The sequence below is a fragment of the Melanotaenia boesemani genome, chromosome 23 (assembly GCF_017639745.1).
Source record: "Melanotaenia boesemani isolate fMelBoe1 chromosome 23, fMelBoe1.pri, whole genome shotgun sequence".
NCBI lineage: Eukaryota > Metazoa > Chordata > Actinopteri > Atheriniformes > Melanotaeniidae > Melanotaenia > Melanotaenia boesemani.
In genome coordinates this window covers 24,848,118-24,862,326 of record NC_055704.1, presented here as the reverse complement: position 1 = coordinate 24,862,326, position 14,209 = coordinate 24,848,118, and the positions used below count along the sequence as shown (strand labels likewise).

Sequence of the window (14,209 nt, the reverse complement as noted above, 5' to 3'; positions counted from 1 at the left end):
ATAATAGTTAAATTTTTACGTTGCTAAATGTCATATGGCATCATTATTACTATTATTTGTTATTGTTTGTCGACCTGGGCGGCGGCATCAGCCTGTGAAAATTAGATTCTTACATTTTTTTGGACGTTATGCTGCCTTTGTCAAATTATTAAACAAGCAGCTATTTTGAACAAACAAAAGTTTTGCCAGTGTCTCTCCAAGCATTGGCCACAATGAAAAGGCCTTTAGGAGTCCGAGAACATAGTTGCTCTGAGTATTTAGTAGTTTTCTTGAATTCAGGCCTGGTTGGTGCATTACTGAAGATGTACCTTTATGGTTATTAATGTCTTGTGGATTTTGGTATCACAGCCAACTTTTCCCAGTACCTACAGTGTCTAAAACAGTATTTTTCACCACCAGAAGCTTTGTGTTTAGTCCAGGCCTGAGCAGTGTCTGTAAAGGCTTGTTTAGGGGGACATGTCTCTTCTAAATTAGGCTGTCTCTTTATTAAACATTCAGGCCAACCCAGCGGAGCAGTCCCATCTTCCTGTCGGGGCGGCTTCAAGCTGGAGGGGACTGAAACTCAAGGAGGTAAATTTGACCCATACATAGCCAACTTCACCCATATACCAGCGCAACAACCACCAAATCTGCTCGTGGTGACTGGCTTGGAAGCATACTAACTGTCCTGTCTTAAGACACCAATTTTCATCCTGTCCTGTAAAGAAAAACACGTCTTGTTAGGTTTGGTGTCAGGACTCTTTCTCCAAAGGGGTGTTATGACTGATGGTGGAGGTAGCCATGGATTCCATGTAAGATGCTTGGGAAATTCTGTGGCATGGATTACTGCAGGAACACGTTTGACTAAATTATAAAATCTTGACAAATCCTTACATTTCCCTGTCGCTCCTATCCCCTTTCAGTTGCTGCTGTTGTTAAAGCGAGGGGGCACTTTTCCCATCTTTCTCTGCATTCACATCTCTGCACTACATTAGAATAGCTTCTAGCATCTAGCTCATGTTAACCAGTTGTAGTGCTCAATACCAGGGCCTTTTTAGGAATAATAATGTTTTCTCTCTGCTTCACCCTTCCTCCCGAACCAACGCAGACACGAGAGGAGAGGAAGATGGAGGCCATCCTGCAAGCCTTTGCCAGGATGGAGAAGAGAGAGAAACGGAGGGAGCAGGCCCTGGAGAGAATTGGTAGCATCAAGTCTGAAGTCGGAGGTCGCAGTGAGATTAAAGAGGAGCCTCCTGCAACACCAGAGACGGTGGATTCTCCAGCTGTAATGCAGGTGAGAGTTCAGAAGCTAGCTTGTATTCTGCTGGACTGAGAGTGTGGGGAAGATTTTCTTTTAAATGTTATTTTTCCAACACTTCACTCGGCTGTATTCTTTTATAGCCCCTTCTTGAGGTAAAGGAGGAGCCAGGACTAAAGCCGGCCAAAGTGAAACCCTCAAGAAACAGAAAAAGTTTCTCTAGGAACCGTACTCACATTGGCCAGCAGCGTCGGCGAGCTCGCACCATCAGCACCTGTTCTGACTTAACACCTGGCTCTCCGGCTGAAACTATCGAACCTCTGACCAATGAGGCCCCTGAAGGAGAGACTCCCACGGTACCGGAGCCAGAGGCCATCTACTCACAGCCGCCTGACAGCAGCCCTCCGCACAGCAGTTCGCCTGCACCTGAAAGAAACCGCACAGGGAGCAAGAACTTCAAAACTAAAAAGGTTCAGAACAGCAGATTCCTGCTCCTAACTTTATACTGCGTCATCCCACAAGAAAAGAGTTCTATCAGATTTATTTTCATATGAAGAATTTACAACCCTGAAGACTGACAGATGATTTTCTGTATTTTGTTTTTTCAACAGCACTTTGTGAGTGAGTGGGTGGGAGAGAAACAGCAGGACCGTGGTGCAGTACGAACACCAGAACCAGTTCCAGAGAGGCCGCTGAGAATAAGCAGTGACCCTGAAGTGCTCGCCACACAGCTGAACGCGTTACCAGGCATGGCCTGTTCCCCGCAGGTCTACAGCACGCCCAAACACTACGTCCGCTTCTCGTCCCCGTTCCTGGCAAACCGCAGCCCCACCACTCCTGGAGTTCCCACAGGGAGACGGCGTTCCAGAGAGCTTCCAGAAACGCCACCAACTACTGGCTCCTGCAAGAAGGTAAAGATTCCAGTCTGGCTTTGATGGAGCAGTTTCTCCTTTTAAATGGTTTTTGTTCTGACCATTATTAGCTGTTTTAAAATAAATGTGAAATTCCTTCTGTGTGTTTAACTGTTTATTTCAATGTCTGCAAATTTTCCTAAAATGACAAAAAAATTTGATTGTGTGATATAATTAAAATTTTGCAACTTTATGTGGAGGCTGCTTGTTATTAACTCTGTGAAATCATGTGTTCTTGCAGCGGTGGTTGAAGCAGGCTCTAGAAGAGGAGGGTTCCACCAGCCCGGCCAGACGTCCAAGCCTTCTCATGACAGGCGATGGTCCTCTCAGCCCCTCCCTTAATGGTGATTCTGACAGCCCCCTCCCTTATAATGGCACCTGCTCACTGCCAGGTAGGTGTTTGTAAGAGCTGACGAGTCTGATGCCAGTTTAATCTGTCTCACAGTGACGGAAGGACTGAATAAAACATGATTTGATCCATAATTAAGAGTTTTATACTTTCAGAATCAGTCTGTAGTAATAGTAAAGAAGGGAAGAAAGTGAATTTTTTCTTTTTATCTTAATTTATTTACTTCCATTTACTATTATTTGTGTTTTATATTTGTTATAATTTTATTTTATTTCAGTCTTTTTCATGTATTTTTACTGTTTTTTTCATATAAAATTGTAAATACATGTAGGCATTAAGGGGTTAATAAAGTTAGAAATATACAGTTTTTCTTACCTTTTAACAGAAATTAGAATTTTTAATTCATACACTTTGACAAAGTTGTACTTATTTTCTTCCCAGAATTGCCTACTCCTCTAAAAAAGCGACGATTGAGCCCGTTAGATGCCTGCATGTCTGAGAGCTCTACACCATACGGTTCCCCTTGTGCCACGCCCACTCGTGCAGACCAATCAGAAATGCCTGCAACACCCATCTTACTGACCACCCCACCGCGCCCCCGAACAGAGGAAGCCAGCACAGAGCCCGTGTCCAGCACCCCAACACACACACTTCATGCTCCTCAGGAGGTAAGTCTGCCTTTATGAAGACTCGAAGGTTGCACATCTGTTTGTGTGATGAAGAAGTGAGTAAGTGTGTCTGCTGTCACAGAGTGAATCTTCAATGGAGAACTCACCAGAGGTCACCCGAAAGCCCTGTGTGCAAGAGGTGAGATGTGCACTTATACCACCTCCTTTTATTTCAGTTTAGAAAGTGATGGAAGCCGTTTCTTCTGTGAGCTTTGATAAGCCGTAGCTCTTTGGAGCTGTTTGTAGAGCCGATAATAATGTGATGGCTCCCAACTTCAGTCAGCTGAGATGGATCCTTTTATTTTTTCTTTCCTAGGCCGAACATCCTCCTTCACTGGTTTCGTCTCCGTGCGTCAGAGCCTCCAGTTCTGATGGACTCATAGCAGAAGTAAAGGTGTTGGTTCCAGAGAGTCCACAGCCTCCAGCTGTTGAGCCAGTGGACTGTGGGGAAGACAGGACAGATGTTGGTGTTACAGAAGGCACTACTGAGGCTCCCTCATCTGCAGACACGTGCCTCTCCTCTTATTCTGGCTGGATAAAAAGCCCAGACAGAGGCTCGACTGGACCAGCTGGTCTGAACTTCTCTCCAGTCAACTCAAACTTAAGGGACCTTACCCCCTCCCACACCCTGGAGCCTCTGGCAGCTCCCTTTAGGCCTGAGGCTGCAGCTGGGGCTGCAGTGGGGCCAGCAGCAGGAACAGGGTCACTGGCTGGCTCTCAGCCCCCGTTTAGTGAAGCCCAGGGACAGCTCTTTTACCCCTGCACTGAGGAGGGCGGTTCGGTCGGTTTCTCGCGGTCACTGAACGGGGATGGCGCCAGCGAAGGAGGGGGGTCAGCACAGAACCCCCCACAGAAGAAAAAGGTGAGGATTCAGCTTCTGAATTGATGCTTTGGTGTTTGTTGACTTTCCAAACACTGCCCTCTACTGGTTCCACACCAGACTTGCTTTTAGTTCATAAATGCATGTTGGTGTGAATTTTTCCAGGTTTCCCTGCTCGAGTACCGGAAGCGTCAACGCGAAGCTCGTCGCAGCGGCTCAAAGACTGAATGCAGCTCCCCCGTTTCCACCGTGCCACCTCTTACAATGGACGCCTTTCCTGTGGCTCTAGAGCCCTCCAGCGACTCTCCTCTACTTTGTGCTCCCACGGCTTCCTCCAACAACAGCACCTCTGTAAAGGAACCTCAAACCAGTGAGGAGTCGGAGCTCACTGGAGAGAAAGTAGAGAAGGAGGGAGGAGAGGGTCAATGGTAGGTCGTGTCAAGGTTTCACCTGTAGCACCTGATTATAGCAAACAGTTAAACTGTGTATGGATGGGGTATCCAGTGCATTAATGAATGTGTTCCAACATTTTTCATCAGGACTTCTTCGACGTCTGTAGAGCAGGCTCGAGAGCGCAGCTACCACAGAGCTCTGCTGCTCAGCAAAGATAAAGATACAGGTGAGGATAGACACACAAGTCAGTGGCCTGGATACACTCGTCTTTTCGGGCTAATTGTGTGATTTCTACCGGTTTGTAATATTGTTCTGCCTCCACCCCAAGATGGTGAGACAGAAGGTGGAGACACACCTTCAGTGAGGGAATGTGCATCTCCAAGTCTTCAGAAAACCCCAACCCACACAGTAAGTCAGCATCACCTTTGTTTTTTTATGTGAACGTCTTGTAGCTGTTAACCATTTCAATGAATAATGAGAGTTTGACCTAATAATTAGTCTAATAAATGTTAAATATGTCTATTGCAGTTTCAATTAACCCAAACTGTTTTACTGTCCAGCCTACAACGATCATCAATAAACCAAGCTACTGGTTTACTTTCATACAGGACCAATAAAATCTTAAGTCTGGAGTCTATAAATGGATCAACCTAGTTTATATTGTTGTTGGTAAAACGCTTGTAAGGAAACTAACCGCTTTGAAATTTGTTGTACAAATAAACTTTATTTATTCATTTTAAGCGATCTGTTTATTGCAACTTTTCAGAAAGGCGTTAATGTAGCCGGTCACCACCTGACCGTCAGCGATAGTCTCAGATTTCACTCCGTAGCCCATCCGTCGTTACATAGCATCTCCTTGTTAGCATCCGGCTTCTCTGAAGACTCGGTGCCGGGTATTGATGCTGTGGCCTCCCCCAGCCAGACCTGGTAGACGTGTTTTTGGCTTGATGTTTGTGTTAAGGCACCACACACCTTGTCCCATGTGGCTTTGAGGTTTAAAGGGCAAACATAAGATAAAGATAAATGTATGTAATCATTATATTTCTAAAGCGCCACCGTGAAACGTTGTGCATATCCTGGAAGCTCCTAAAACTAAAGGTTTTCTTATTGAGCTGATGGAGGCCTGACTCGTCTCTCCTGGTCTGTTTTCCTGTACAGCCCTGCTCTCCTGGCCCCCTCCCCCAGCTTTCCAGTCGGCCAGCAAAGGAGGAAGATGGCGATGGTCAGCCTCGAACGCCAAATCCGACCAGCCAGCTGCCAAGCAAGCCTGCAGGACCCAAGCCAGCCCCTCTGACCCCCACAAAACTGCCCCCCACCCCTTTGCCCTCCTCACCTGTCCACTATTCTGGATCCTCCCTCCTCCATTCTCCCAAGCCTCAGCCTCAGGGCTCCCCCTACCGCAGTCAGAGGACACTGTTCTCTGGCCAGCCTCAAAATCCACCCCAGTCCCAGGCTCAGACTGGCCCTGCCCCTTTCCCACAGTATAACACACAGAGTGCTCCCCCACCACCTCCCCCTCCGCCACCAGCACCACCTGTCTCCACAGCCTATTTTCCCAACCAGAACCCCTCACCTGCCGGACCTTTCCCTGGGTTTAAACCTGCCGTTACACCACCCTACCCCCCAGGTTCCCAAGCCCTGATGCAAACTCTTCCCCACAGTGTTCACTATCAAAGCTCAGCTGCTCCACCGCCACCGCCTCCTCCACCCCCCCATCCAATCCCCGGCCCTACCCTGCTGCACGTCAACTTGCAGCCGCCTCCCATCCAGCAGCATCAGTTGATGCTGAGCGCAGCCCCTCCTCCACCGCCTCCACCGCAGGGCCAGACCTCCCAACAGCAGCAGCAGGCTCCCCCTAGCGCCACCCTTTTGTCCCTTACCCCTCCACCACCACCTCCCCCACCTCCCCCGGCCCCCACATCCACCACCCCAATGCAGCCCCACCACTATCAGAACTTAGGGGGCTTTCAGCCAGCTTTGATGCACCCTGGTGCTGCCACAAACCCTTCGGTACCCCCATCCACGTACCCCCCACAGCTTCAGCAGACTGGACTGCCCCCACCACCCCCACCTCCTCCCCAACAGACTCAACAAGGCCAGGCCCAGGCCACTGCCTCCCAGATGCCTTCTGGGACTCGCGGAGCTCCTGCGTCCACGACCCCCTTTCATAACTCGGGGTACCTGAGCACAGGGTGGCACTGACTGGCACCCAGCAGCCCCGGAGACAGAACTCAGCCTGAGAGGGGCGTGTACCATAAGCTGTAGATATGTTTTCTATGTACCTGAACACATGGCCAGTGGGAAAAACAGCTGATTGTGGGGTTAAAAGGGTACTTAAAAAACAAAACAAAAACAAGAACAGACATTTTAGGAAAAAGGACTGAAATAATCTTCTAGACAAACTGTATGAAAACGGAGATGGACTATCCCTGGTGCTCATAGCCCTCTTTCTGGCCTCCACTTGTTTTTTATAAAGAAAGAAAAACTGTTCCGTCTTGTTTGGAATCCCATTGTAAGACCCCGCACTTTGTTTATCAGTGGACATTCCAGCTTATATCTTCCTCTTCCCCCTCTTCCTCCTCCTTTTGTCAGTTACTCCTTGTATTTCCTCTTTTCTCTCGTCCATTGTCAGCTCTGTACACCATTTATGTTTTAATCTAGTGGCTCATTATAGCAAAGAGAGCTTTTTGTAAAGAGAAAAAAAACACAATTATTTTTTTTATTCCTCTGTCTAACAACAAATATCTGTTCACCGCTGCAGATTCAGGAAAGACCCATTTTTAGGGCGCCTGCCTCACTGCCGCAGGAGGCTGCACTCGTGTGTGTGTATGTGTGTGTGTGTGAGAGTTACAGCGTGAATGGCAGCTTAGACGAGCGGAGTATGTGTGAGATTTTGTGGAACAAGTGCTTTTAGTCTTCTGAGGTAGGCAGAGCGGTCTCGCCTACGAGTAGGATGTTAGCGGTTTATTTTTGAATATCAATGGTTATTTGTAGAAAGTGTAATACAATGTATAGGTGGTTACTTCAGCTTTCACCAGAAACAGGTTGTAAATATTTGCTTCTTTTCTTTTCTATGCTTGTACAATTCGCTCCCATCCCATTTTGAATATTGTTGTAAATACGAGCGCTCTTCAAAGCTGAATGTTTCTGTGACTGTAGCATTATTTTTATTTTATTTTTCCCCCTATCGACTCTTCAACTTTGTCTTTTTTATTATTTGTGTGTGAGTGTATGTTTGTGCAGAGGGGAGAGACTCACAGACACTGCACTGGTTGGCTGTTTTCATGGTTCATTATAATAAATCACTGTAATGACAGTTTTATACCACTTGTCGTGACATTTGTCTCCCGGGAAGATTCATGTTGCTGTCGGTTTATCTGACGAACGTCTGCTCGGCCTTCTGCCTTCAGGAGGGAAACATTCAAGGACCGGAGGGTAAAAAGCTGCTGAGATTAACCTGATATGAAGAGAAATGTGTTCACGTTGGAAACAAGGTAAAGATTTGCCAATATCCTTTTAAAAAAAGGTCTTGCAAACTAAATTATGAATGGTGCGAGGGGAGATATTTCTAAAAACACTGCTGGAAGTTATTACCTAAGTTAAAGATAATCTAAATATTTACAACCTTTTTAACTACTGCTCAGACAAGTCTGAGCTCAAATAAATATTATTTAGTATTTCTTTGTCCTTTTGAGAACAAAATACAAATCCATCAAAGCTGCAATAGTTCATTTTAGACTTGATGAAGTGACTAAAAGATGGAAAGACTGGTCACCTGCAGCTAACTAATCTTAGCAGATTCCCAGTTTATCTTATTTATTTGTGTTTGGTAGAATTACCCAACTTTCAGTTTGAGAATTTGTAATGAAATGGTTTAGAAGTCTGAAAACTAACCAGGAATTCACCATTTTCAGCAGTTTGTCCTCGCAGGTCTGAAACTAGTGAATCGATCAGATAACAATGTTGGTATCGATATTATTGACTCATACAAGCGTGATCATGCTGATACTTTAAAGCTGGAAAACTCAACCTTCATAAATGAGGAGGATTAAGTGGTTTTTGGTGGATTATGTTCACAGTTGTGACAAAGCACCTAAATGCCCCAAATCAGCTTTTCTTTGAGATGATGCCAAATTCAGATTTTTATGGTTTGAGTAATTATCTTGTTTATGTGTTAATGCCTTAAGAATTAATGCATCAGTTCCAAAGATTAATCTCATTGCATTAAGTTCTTAATTTGGACACCCCTATTAAAAAGTATCGGTACTGACGATACCTTTATTTACTTGGTATCGGATACGTGGCATATCTTGCTCACCCCCTTTTTAAAACCCCTGGTTCAAATTTAATCATGAGGTCCAGCACCAGGAGGGCAAGCAAAGGCAAATCCCTCCTTACTGTACAGACAAAACCTAAATATGATGCAAATCTTATACCAGAAACATTATGAAACTATATTAGATCTTTTATTGTCACTACATTTTAGATTTATAAAAATACAGTTTATCATCTGAACACTTTAGTTGTCCTCAGTATTACAGAAGATTTGGATGTTGGTGCAGAGCAACATAACTTCAGCTCTCCTAGATGACTGATATCTGTGCTTTAAGTTTCTGGACTTATTTTGAGGAATCTCTTTTTTTATGTAAGCCTAAATACTGTATTTGTTTGAAGGATAATGAGAGAGTAAACCGTTTTAACGTGGTTTTGTGGATCGTCTTTTGACCCCGTTTACATGTAGGGCATTTTCCCAAAATGTACTGAGGACGCTACGGTTACATCGATTGTACAACTTTAGGCTCAGAGTTGAAAGAAGAAGAAAAACCTTTGAAAAGGTTTGATTACTGAACGTCTCAACGGTAGAAAACTTGAAATCATGGTTTTCAGCTAAAACGTTGTATCCTCCAGTTAGTTCAGTGTTGCTGGCGCCATTTTTCAAGTCTTCCTGATCAAATGAAAAGTGCTCCATGTAAACACAATTAATGCCACCCTGTCTAGATGTCTTCCCTCCTTTGCCACCCCGTGTAAAATGTAGCTCCACCCACTGTTGCCAACTCCTCAGTAAGAAAAGTAGCTATTGGCTGTCCTAAAAGTCGCTAGAAGCAGCCAGAGCCCTCGATAAACTCAGAGTTGCGACATCCGTTGACTTCGCTGTAGCGGTCACGTGGGTCATGGAGGCTCCAAAGGTTCCAAACAAAGCCCGCGCTGCTAGACTCTACTATCGGATTACTGAGGGTGGAAACTAAATAAACATATTATTGCTGCATATGTTTGTCACTGAATGCTTTATTATGGTAATGTTGATTTAACAGATTAAATATGTGTAACCACAATAATTTCATACATTTTTGGAGGGAAATATTCATCTCAACCAACAAGCTAGCATTTATTAAAGATCAGACATGATGGTCCTCATTAGCCTCTATATTTCTTACTGCTAACCGTCCTTACAATTCACTTTTGTAAGGTTAAATGATCAGCTTGTTAGGGCTTATTTTCATCTATTAAAGCCACCGTGTGGTAGCATGTAAGTATGGACTTAAAGTCAAAGACACAATGCAGACAACACCGAACATCCCCTTCAGACAGGACTCTGTCTCTCAGCTGCATTTCAATAGTTTGTATTTGAATCTGCACTGTTAAGCAGGATGTTTAAACTTGATCATGCTTAGTTTATGTTCTTCCCTTTTTGTCTTTTTATTTTAAATTATGCTTCATATATTCTTGTGTTTTTAATGTCTTTGAAAAGCCCTTTGAATCACCATGTTGTTGGATTGTGCTGTACAAATAAAGTTGCTTTGCTTTGAATGTAAAAGGAAAGTGTCACTGAGTAACAACCTGGTTTAACTAAAAACTCACCCGACCTACTGGTGGGACTGGCACCGACAGGACAAGAAAACAAGTGAAATCTTTTAAAAAACAAACTTTTTAATGGACAGACAATAAAGTAAATAGATCAGTTTCAGTTTGCATAATGAAATGATAAAAATAAACCTTGGGGAGAAAAATGACAAACTGATGGATGTCAGTGTTCCTGCCTGCTGCTCCTGAACAAATATTTTTTAAATAAAAATGACAGTAATGGCTAAACTAGCTACAGAACATGAAGAACAGCTGTAACATGAGCTAAAATTAATGAGTGTTAACAAATAAGTCAACAAGTATGTGTGAAAAAGTAAAGTAATTTATTAATATTTAAAGAGTAAAGAGGGAAGATAAAACAGTGATAGTGAGTGAATAGAGATGCACAGGGAAATATAAGTTTATTATTAATTAGGAATAAATTTCGGTGATTATTAGTTATTGGTGGAACATGGAAAGCAAAAGGGGACAAGGCAGTTTTAATAAATATTTTAACAGTTTAAATAAAATTTTATGGAGAAAAGCCAGTAGGCGCTGGATAATTACCTAACAGGTCATCTGCTCTGTGATTTTCTATTATATGTAATGGTTATATAACATTTTACAGACAATAAAACAGTCAATGATGGTGAACTGTGCAGCATTTGGATGCTCCACCGGTCTGAGAGGATGTATGGATTCCAGAGGGACCCAGAACGGAGAAAGAGGTGGCTTGTAAAGGTCAGCAGGAAGGATTTTAATATAGCTGCACGAATAAGCAACAATAAGAAACTGTGTGAGGTTCGTTATGTCTACAGAGGTGACAGAACAATATATTTCTATTAAATTTTTAGTACGTTTCCACTAACCTAAGTCATATTGAACATCAAATTCTATGAATCTATGAATAACACTTGATCAGTACACTAAAATAAATAATATAAGACCGTGACCACACTTATTCAAACTAAACAAAAAAGCTGGGAGGCCATGGGGTAAAAGGACAATATCTATAACATACAAAGGCTAAATACATTTAAACAAAAACATATCACATTGAACAAACATAATTATTTTAATGCAGGACGTCCGAAAGAATTAACATGCATTTCCGTGATTTATAGGACTGATATTGCATCGACTTCCCTCTGAAAACGAAAGAAGCATTGGCGATGAACCCAGTCTGATCCGAACTATTGAACGTCTACAGTAACCCGGAAGTCGCCGCCATTTTTTGTACACGTGAGTCAATGAGAGTGTCGCGACTCTGATTATATCGAGGGCTCTGGCTGAGGTCTGCTGACCAGTCAGGTCCTGTGGTCCCGAGGTCCAGGCTGAAAAGAAGAGGTGACAGAGCTTTTTTTTTTTCTTGTCAGCCCCAAATTGTAGAACAGCCTCCCCATTAATATGAGGATCTCACCAAATGTGGACATTTTTAAATCTCATTTCAAGACTTATTTTTATTCTCTTGCTTTTAAACCAGACAGCGTTTTGGCATTTTGGCTGATTTTTTCTTTCATGTTTGTGTTTTCAGTCGTTTTTTTTCTGTTCAGTGGTTTCTGTTTCCAGCTCGTTAGTTCACCTGGTCTGATTGCTCCCTCACTTCACCTGTTCCCTGTATATATACGCCTTGGTTTCTCTGACTCAGTGCCAGATCATTGTTGTTGTTTCCGTGTTCAGTCTGTATCGGCTGCCTTGTTCCTTGATATTAAATCCTGGATAGTGGCGTTGGTTTGTCTCCTGCCTCATCAGTCTGCGTTTGGGTCCTCACCTCTGCTGTCCTGTCACATTATATCCATAAAGCTCCTCAAGGGGGGAGTTAAAACATTTCCAAGGCAGGGGGAGAACTTGTTTTATCTGTTATATATTTCTTATTTAATACATCTGACTTCTGTACGTATTATAAGGTGAGTCAGTTCAGGTGGTTAGGATTACTACACACATGTGGAAATGTACACGTATGTTAATTTAAAGATAACTCTTCGCTCTTGACAATTTAATCATGTGAAATACTGGATTTTTCACTTCCAGATAGCAGTGAATAAAGGTTGTGGGATTTTGTAGATCCATTGTGAAGATGTAATGTATGGAGAGTTGTTTCATTTATAATTAAATGTATAAATACTGAAAATTAATATTTTATTCAATAAACAAATGTACCAATGAAATGCATTTAAAAAGTTAATAAACTAAAAACATGTAGTTGCAAATCGTGACAATTGTACCGTTTATGGGATGGTGTAAAAAACAAAACAGAATGTGGAAATTTAAAGTATTGATATCATGCATAGCATAAAAAGTACATTTTTAGTGGTATTTTTATTAACACTTCTATATATATTTTAATGCATTTACATTTTAATTATCCATGAAGCATGAAAAGACGGATCAATCTGAAGTCGGAGCAGCTCAGCTGGTAAGAGGACAGATTGTCGTTGCTGAAGATGTGATGAAAGCTCTGAATTCAGCTCCAGAGTTAAAGAGTCAAACCTGCTCAGAAACTCTGAGGATCCTGTGACTGGGCAGCTCAGGATGATGTTCAGCTGCAGCTGGAAGCAGAAGCTTCCAGTTCAAATCCTCTAAATGTTGTAGAAAGACTGATGTTGGTTTTTAAGGCCAACAGCCAAAAATAAAGAGTGAAAAACTTTAACAAAGTCTTTCAGCGTGTGTGGGAGAGTAGCTCACCCTGATGGGTGAAGCCCTGGAAGATCAGTAGGACTGGGATCAAAACCTCTGAATGACTTTTTTTACCCTTTAGATGCCAAATGAAGGAGTTAGAAAACTGCAGAGGCTGTAACTGTGTGTAACTGAGTAACTGTGAGGATAGCTCAGGGGGATGGAGACCTGGCTCAAGTTCAGCAAGTTGTGGGTTCAAATCCTACAGCATACAGGTGATCAGTTACAGACATGAATTTAAAGCTTCTTAAGGACCTGGGATTGAATGTCTTCATTCCCCACATCAATTTTCATGTCCAGTGGCCAAAATGAAAAGATAAAAGCGCCACGAGAACAAGGTTGAGTGTGAAGGGTTCTTGGTGGCGTGGTGGGGTTGGCAGAGAACCGTAAGTCGCCAGTGGCGCAGCGTCTAGTTCGAATCCTGCCCGTCTCAGGTACCTGGATCAACAAAACCATCCTGCTCCGGTGGGTTGGGGAGGGGGCCGTGTCCCCTCCCCGTACTCTGGGGAGGTAACAACTAGGGGTTATAAATCAGAAAACTAAAACTGGCTGGAATTTTACTGGTACCATAAAAGACTGGATTAGAATGCTATTTAACATCATTTATAGCAGGATGCAACATGCTACTTAAATGCAACTTGAGACAGTCACTGAAGATAACAACTTACAGACATGACAACAAAGTACTTCAGACAGTTGCTGAAAGGAAGATGGTGACACACTAGAGACATGACTGTCTTATGAGAAATGAATGTAGTACAACAAGTGCCTTCAGTAAGAACAACTAAATACAGGTAGCTAAACTGCAGTAGAACAGGGTTTTTGTCAGCCTCTGAATTAAAGGAAAACAGAGCAACGATCGACTGAGCTCTGGAAGAGAAGTGAGAGGGAGGGAAGGAAGGGATGCTGTTGGGTTTGGAATGTTTGTTGTATGTTGGAATATACTGATACTTAACACATGTTAAGGGAACTGTAAAGAAGCAACTATTAGTCAAGGTAGTAAAGTATAGGGATAGGTTGTAGGTTATAGTGTTCATAAACTTGTGTAAAAATTACTGAACACCATGAAAATATAAATTGGAGGATGGACTTACCAGATCCATCATTTATTCACTTAATCTAATGGGACATATGAACACATGATGACACCTGTGGTACAACCCTTTTACAGAGGTACAAGCACATACATAGGAGGCCCCACCTACTGAACTGCTGCACACCAGGCCTGTAAGTGTATTTACATCATCGAGCTGCAAACATCCAAATACATCATTACAGACCTGGGGTGTATCCTATCCTTCATACATGGGCCAC

At 43.1% G+C, this 14,209-nt stretch overlaps 1 protein-coding gene and 1 long non-coding RNA gene across 7 annotated transcripts in view; one reads left to right on the top strand and one right to left on the bottom strand.

The window, feature by feature from the left end:
- The window catches only part of kmt2e (lysine (K)-specific methyltransferase 2E), a 26,548-nt gene extending 18,848 nt beyond the window's left edge, over positions 1-7,700 (top strand). For 3 of the 6 annotated variants that reach the window (XM_041977353.1, XM_041977356.1, XM_041977352.1), the window contains 12 exons: positions 499-570; positions 1,088-1,273; positions 1,381-1,707; positions 1,849-2,148; positions 2,390-2,540; positions 2,939-3,165; positions 3,248-3,304; positions 3,482-4,027; positions 4,151-4,413; positions 4,525-4,604; positions 4,707-4,786; positions 5,537-7,700. In XM_041977353.1, the coding sequence (XP_041833287.1) occupies positions 499-570; positions 1,088-1,273; positions 1,381-1,707; positions 1,849-2,148; positions 2,390-2,540; positions 2,939-3,165; positions 3,248-3,304; positions 3,482-4,027; positions 4,151-4,413; positions 4,525-4,604; positions 4,707-4,786; positions 5,537-6,580 (3,333 nt within the window). In that variant the 3' untranslated portion in view covers positions 6,581-7,700. The remainder of the gene's footprint in view (positions 1-498; positions 571-1,087; positions 1,274-1,380; positions 1,708-1,848; positions 2,149-2,389; positions 2,541-2,938; positions 3,166-3,247; positions 3,305-3,481; positions 4,028-4,150; positions 4,414-4,524; positions 4,605-4,706; positions 4,787-5,536) is intronic. The other 3 variants (XM_041977355.1, XM_041977357.1, XM_041977354.1) reach the window with 1 other exon arrangement.
- LOC121634599 lies at positions 655-14,209 on the bottom strand. Its single transcript, XR_006009264.1, has 3 exons — positions 14,106-14,209; positions 14,054-14,057; positions 655-667 (listed from the first exon to the last, which is right to left on the bottom strand). It is a non-coding gene; the product is annotated as an uncharacterized LOC121634599 (long non-coding RNA).